This window comes from Sinocyclocheilus rhinocerous, unplaced genomic scaffold (assembly GCF_001515625.1).
Source record: "Sinocyclocheilus rhinocerous isolate Xijiao unplaced genomic scaffold, SAMN03320098_v1.1 scaffold1294, whole genome shotgun sequence".
Taxonomy (NCBI): domain Eukaryota; kingdom Metazoa; phylum Chordata; class Actinopteri; order Cypriniformes; family Cyprinidae; genus Sinocyclocheilus; species Sinocyclocheilus rhinocerous.
This window is the reverse complement of record NW_015656157.1, coordinates 2,393,070-2,400,221: the sequence shown is the minus strand read 5'-3', so window position 1 is coordinate 2,400,221 and position 7,152 is coordinate 2,393,070. Positions and strand designations below refer to the sequence as shown.

At 33.0% G+C, this 7,152-nt stretch overlaps 1 protein-coding gene across 1 annotated transcript in view; it reads left to right on the top strand.

The window, feature by feature from the left end:
- The window catches only part of LOC107719602 (voltage-dependent calcium channel beta subunit-associated regulatory protein-like), a 24,173-nt gene that overhangs the window by 10,254 nt on the left and 6,767 nt on the right, over positions 1–7,152 (top strand). The window contains exons 6-8 of the mRNA XM_016527076.1: positions 1–125; positions 1,616–1,768; positions 2,120–2,354. Coding sequence (XP_016382562.1) covers positions 1–125; positions 1,616–1,768; positions 2,120–2,354 — 513 coding nt within the window. The remainder of the gene's footprint in view (positions 126–1,615; positions 1,769–2,119; positions 2,355–7,152) is intronic.

Here is a 7,152-nt window from a genome sequence, read left to right as displayed (position 1 = left end):
TCACCCACCTCCACCTCCCTCCACCCGCCCTCCAGATACTCACCATCCACGAGTGTGAATCATCAGAGAACAGTATTGCCATGACAACGCGCCCCGTCGCTAAATCCAGCCTCTCAATCTTTCAGGTGACAGCCACATTGCTCTGCTAATAGGAGAAAATGATGTCAGTCACAACAAGGGCAGCATGAGATCACATTTTTCTAAGTCAGTTAAAAGCATTGAGGTCGTGATGGATTGTCAGTTTGTTAAGTGATGTGGTGTGTAAGGAGACGTTTATACAGTTGAGCAATTGATTTATCTAGATATTGGGGTCATTAATGTTTTAACATGTTAGCTTTTACTCCTACTTTACTTTAGCCATGTCAGTATGAAAGGTACAACTTGTAACTTTTTTTAACTTAACCAGCTATTATTGATGTGACCCTTGACAAGACATTGTCTGTGTTCAGAATAGTGTACTAACCTAGTATATCCTGCACTATATACACTGTATACTGACTACTATTATAAAAATAGTATGTGAAGCAGTATGCATCATTTATACTATCATTTGGGGTCAGTAAGAGTTTAAAAAAAAAAAAAGAAATGAATACTGTTATTCAACAAGAACACAATAAATTGATCAAAAGTGACAGTAAAGACCTTTATAAGTTATAAAAGATATTTAAAATAAATGCTGTTCATCTGACTTTTTTATTTATCAGAGTTTCCGCAAATTATTAAACAGCACAGCTGCTTTTAACATTGATAATAATAATAAATGTTTCTTGAACAGCAAATCACAGGAATAAATTACAGTTTAAAATATATTCAAATAGAAATGAGTTATTTAAAATGGTAATGATATTTCACAATTTGTACTGTTTTTAATGTATTTTTATTAAATAAATTTCCTTGGTGAGCATAAGTGACTTCTTTAAAAAAAACATAAAAAACGTACATTCCAAACTTTTCAACTGTAGTGCATTTTCTTAAATTTAATTTCTTTTCACAATGATTGGTCAGAAATAAATTGATAACTGTGCTTATAAATGTATTAACTAATCTAATCAAATAGCAAAAAAAAAAAAAAAAAGGTTAAAAATAAAGTATATGGTAATATGCTATTGCGAACATTCTGCTATTGCGTCATTCCACAAGGTAGCCCCTCCCACAGTCAAATCTCATTGGCCCAAAATTCTGCTTGCAAAGCTATATCCACTGCGTTTTTATTTTAAGAGCGCAACCTTTTTAAACTTGAATGTGTGAGGCTTCAGGTGTCATTCATTTCAAGTCCTTTTAGCTGCACAAAAACTCTCTGTTATGCTGCTTGGTATTGCAAACTGGCATTTCGTATAATATGATTTAAATTCTGTATATATTGTAATATTGTAATCATAAACACACTGTTTGTAGCGCAAATAGTTACTGTAAATTACTGTTCTAATTACAGTTATTCTGCATGTTATTTACCTATAGCAACTAATAAATCTGAAGTCTTGCACATTCTGAATTCTTTAACAGACATTCTTATATCTGTACCAGACAAGTTTGGAATGACTGCATCATTGTTTTTATTCAGGTTTCTTGTTACTGTCAAAATAATAACCGCCCATTGTGTGTGTCACGTGAACAGCCACCAGTGTGTTCACTGCCCCAGACTGCCCTGACCAGCCGGAGTCTCAGTCCCAGCTCTGCCCTTCCTGGCGATGCTCTCAATTCCACTGTGGACACGACGTTCTGTGAGAGCATCACAGTGGCCGGTCCTGAGCCGTCCAGCCCGTGTTTAGTGAGTCACACACACTGATACACTCACTCACTGACACATCACATAACACACAATCCACGCGAATGGACAATTGAAAGTTCACGTGCTGCATGCATAACAGCGGATTATCCGATTGTTCATTGGTGTATTGCGATTTCATAATCGCGCAATAAAATCGTCTGCGATTTTTTTTGCGTAACTTGTCAGTGAACTACGGCTATGTGTAGTAAATTCTGCTCCATCTGAAAGCACGTGAAGATGATTTCCTGCTGATTACAGAACCGGCTTTTTTAACAAAATGCGCATGACAATAGCATTCGATTAATCGTGCAGCCCTATAATGCATTTATGTAATCTTGCGAACACAAACAGATGGAGGTCAGAGGAGGAGTTGGGAGGATCACAGGCATCATGGGTAATGGTAGAGAGGGTGCGTCGGCCTCATCCACGGCCCTGTCCTCCTCTGGCGGGGCCCCACAGGGCCCCATGCTGCAGTTCTTCACCAAGCTCCGCCGACACGCCAGCCTGGAGGGAGCGAGTCCCTACTTCAAGATCAAGAAGTGGAAGTTCGACAGCAGCCAGAGAGCTTCAAGTCTAGACATGAGAGGTCAGTGACACATCCAGGAACTGGCAGCAGATTAGAGAAAGGGTCCGGTGTGAATGTAGGGCGCTAATTTCATCACGAAAAAACAAGACTGTGCTAATGAAATGTGTATTGCTATTTTCTGTTTTTTAAAGCAATTTTTCTTAAATATAAAGCCAACTACATTGTTTAATGGACTATGCTGATTAAAAGAGTTTAGTTTCAAGATTTTTTTTTTTTTTTTTGTATTTTGATATTATTAGCAGTGCTTTATCTTTAATTAGCTTTAGAGTATTTTATTGTATTTTAAAGCAGTGCATTTTTAAATTAGAAATGTTTAAATATTTAACATTTAATTATTTTTAATAAGACAAATGATAAAACAAATGAATTTGATATTTAAATATCTTATTTAAATATACAATACTGTTAAAAAGCTGGGGGTCTGTAAGATTGTTTTAATGTTTTTAAAAGAAGTCTTTTGTACTCACCAGGGCTACATTTATTTACAAAAAAATACAGTAAAAACAGTAATAATGTGAAATATTATTACAATTTAAAATAACTGTTTTCTATTTTAATATCTTTTAAAGCATAATTTATTCCTGCAACGGTAAAGCTGAATTTTCAGCATCATTACTCCAGTCTTCAGTGTCACATGATCCTTCAGAAATCATTCTAATATACTGATTTGATCACGTTTTTACAACAGTTTTTACTGTTTAATATTTTTGTGGAAACCGTGACACTTCAAAATAGCAGCATTTATTTGAAATCTTTTGTGACATTAAAAATGTCTTTACTGTCACTTTCAATCAATTTAATGAATGCTTGCTGAATAAAAGTATTAATTTCTTTCTTTCTTTTTTAAATTCAAACATTTGAAGGGTAGTACATATTAAAGGGGTCCTATTATGCTCTTTTACAAAGTCTTGATTTTGTTTTGGGGGTGTACTAGAACAGTCGCTCATACTAGGTTGTTCGAAAAACATTTTTTTTCACATATTTTACATTATTATTACAACACCTTTACTTTTACTTTACTTTTAGTCATTTAGCAGATGCTTTTATCCAAAGCGACTTACAAATAAGAAAAAGTAATTAAAACTAAAAGCTAAAACTCTATAAATACTATATATATACACATTTAAGAAATTAAAAGAAATTAAATAAAAATGACAACATACAAATCAAACTACATTAGTTTATCAGTAATCCTAAAAAAATAACACTGAGCCAAACACACATGCTAAAATAACAACAACTTACTGACACATAGTAAGAAATGGTTATAAAAAACTGAAACATAAGTGAAACAAGTAGTAGCAAAGAGGAGAAATAAAAAGCGATACTTATTTCACACCTCTCTCCCCAGTCTGCCATGAATCTGCCTTGAGTGATAACGCTCGTTGCCTTCTCTAGTGCAGCTCAACCAGGTCTCGTCCCATTTATCCATATTTGTGATGTCACAAATCCTGGAAAATATGCATTGTAGTCCAAACGATGATTTCTGTTAAATAAAATATCTCCTTTTGAAGTGGACTTTGAACTTTGTAACTTCGCAGATCTTTTTTATGCTCAAACAGCAACATTACAGACTTAACTAAAGTTGAAAAAGTGAAAAAGCATAATAGGACCCCTTTAAGGTTTTGGTACAGTCTAGTGGTTGGCATATGTTCTTCAATGTGCTGAACAATAGTGCAAATTTGATGCCAAAAAGTTTGAATGTTGCTCAATCTCATTTTCTTCTACTAATTTTGTCAGCTCTGTATTATACTAATGCATTGATGTGACAAAAAGTGCTCTGATAGCACGAGTATGATATTATTCTACCTCATGTTTTAAAATAAGAGAAAAGTGAATGGTGTAGCTGATGGGACTGAATGAATTAATAAACATGAATGAATATATTAATATAAATACTGCTGCTTGATTATATAAGTATTCAGTGGTGGATAAAGTACTTGAAATCCACACTTAAAGGCACAATATGTAATCGGTGTCACTAGTTAAAATTGCTTATTTCTCTGGATTTAAACATTCTTCGAAACATTTGGGATAATGTAAGTACACAAGTCAGCAAAATATATAACACTGTTCTAGTGGTTTTTGGATATTTTAATAAAAAAATCGTACATATTGTGCCTTTAAGTAAAAGTATAGATATCTTACCAGAAAATGACTTTGGTAGAAGTTAAAGTCTCCATTTAGAATATTACTTGAGTAAAAGATTTAAAGTATGTGATATGTATTGTATTTAAGTATGAAAAGTATTTTTTAACATTAAACTTACATAAGTACATAAAAGTACAAGTAAATTCAAAATAGAAAAGGAGCAAATAAATATTAAAATTTGTTCTATACACAGTTTGAACAGCAAGATTGTGTTCAGTTTTAACTCTTTCTTCCATTTTGTGTCTTTGGGTTCGCATAAGAGCCACTTCATCTGGTACGAAGACTCTTTCATTCCAACATAAGAAAACTGTTTTTGCAAATATGGAATCTGCATCTGAAGTGGCATTTAGATTCATTTACACAGACTGTTTAATGCAGCTCAGAGGGGACAAGGGTGCATTTAACCAGCAGTTAAAAATGCATAAATAATGTTTTACTATTTTCTTTGGTGAAATACAGCAAAAACAGGCTTAAAAAATGTAAGTAACTTAATACTAACTTTATTCAACTTGTGTAAAATCAATATTACATTTGTTATCATGCTGATATCTGTAAAAAAAAAGCACTCTTAGTGTGATATAGATTAACTATATTAAATTATATAAATAAAAAAGACATACAGAGGTATTTTGCCTCTTATCTTGAATCTTATGGGCATTCTAAATGCATTTTAATAGACTAAATCACACAGTGTATGCATGCATTCTCTGGGTGTGTTTTTGTTTGGTTTTTGTGATATACTCGATAATGACACTAAGATCGCACACCGTTAAAACAACACTTACAATATTAGCGCAGACGATATATATCGCACACCCCAGCTCTGACTTGAGTGGAAAATGAAATCAACAGTGGTTGTGCGAGAACTTGTTTGCACATGCGCAAAGTCGTTTTTTAAGGAGTCTTCTGTTTTCTTCCAACTTTATTTTGTAGTAAGTAACGAATATGCTTCGGGGAAATGCATCGGAGTGAAAGTATACATTTTAATTAGGAAATAGGAAGAGAAGGAATAGGAAGTTGACAAAAATATAAAAACTCAAGTAAAGTACAGATTCTCCCAAAAATACTATTATTACTTTGTTACATGACACCACTGTAAGTATTACTGTAAATATCTCTGGATTTATCCTCTCTGGTCTGTCAGCATGAAAGGAAGTGAGATAACACTGCTGTGGAAAGTACAGACAGTGTTATGAACCTGTGAAGTGATCAGTTTCCTAGCCTTAGGGGATGCAAAGCAATATTGAGTGTTTCTTTGCTTTTCATTTAGCCCCTGCATTGTGTATTACCTTGGAAAAATGATTGAAGACCTTAATAGAGTTTTAGGGCCTTCATGTAGCATGGAGCAGAGAAATGGTTCGGCTTTTGTGTGTGTGTAGCAGACTATAGAATATTCTCTCAGCCAAGACGAAGCTGCTGTATTTGAGTGCCAAGACTCGCTCTCAAGCAGATGGCCTGTTGACGCAGGGCTCTTCCATTCCAAATGTCTTTTTTTTTTTTTTTTTAAATGAGAGACAGCAAAAATGAGCGTCCCAAACACTCAATATTTTTTATTCTGTGAAGCAATTTGATCATGATACTCTCCATCGAATGTATTTCCACTGTTGGATGCCCTGGATAACAAATAAGATAGATGTTACATTGTTAATATGTTAATTATGTTTTCTGAATGCATTAAACCTAATGCACTACATTTAAAGAAAGCAAAAAAGGAGAGGTTGAAATCCATTATTCGAGAATTGGAAGATGAGTTAATGAATTGTCAAATGTTTTTAATGTTCCATATGCTATGTTGGTCTTATTTGTACTGGTTTTGTGTATATGTGTACATGTTATATTTGGCTATATATACCTATATTGGCCAGGACACTCCTGTAAAACAAGGTTTTTAATCTCAAAGAGTTTTTTTCCTGGTATAAAATGGAGGTAAAATAATAATAATAAATTTAGAGGCAAATTATATCTAATTTTTTATTATTTATATATTATATTATTTTATTATTATTATTATTTTATATTTATATTATTTTTATATTTTAAAGTAAAATTTAAAAAATGTAATAATTATTTTAATTAATGAGAACCCTAGATATATACCAAAATGGAGCCAGACGAAATGCGAGTTTGCTAAAATATCGAAATAATTTGTCTGCCAGCTATTTCGGCCACCAGAACGAATATGATTTGATTCTTATCAAAACTATGAGATTAACATAGTGATAAGTGAGAATTAACATATTGAGAATTGAAGAGCAAAGTCAAAATTACCAATATTTTTCCACTATTATACTTAAACACTATTTCTTTAAAATGGACTGCTATGAATAATTATGTTCGAAATAATTGTTTTATAATTTAACTTAAATATTTACATTGATTAGCCCTAGGAAAGCGGCTTAAGGTGGAAAAGAGAAGTCATTTGAGAAGAAGAGCAAGTTAGAGATTGCAAAAAGTAACCATCGTTGGCTAATACCAACAAGAAACTGCTTCTGACCACAGGTCTAGGGCTGTAGTACCAACCACACAACTTTGTGATACTGTTTGAGAATGTCTGTTGGAAATATGGTTTTGAGAATTCGTTGAACTATGTTGGTAACGATGGAATTTGCGAATACAGTTGGCTAATACAGTTTTTTTTTTTTTTTTT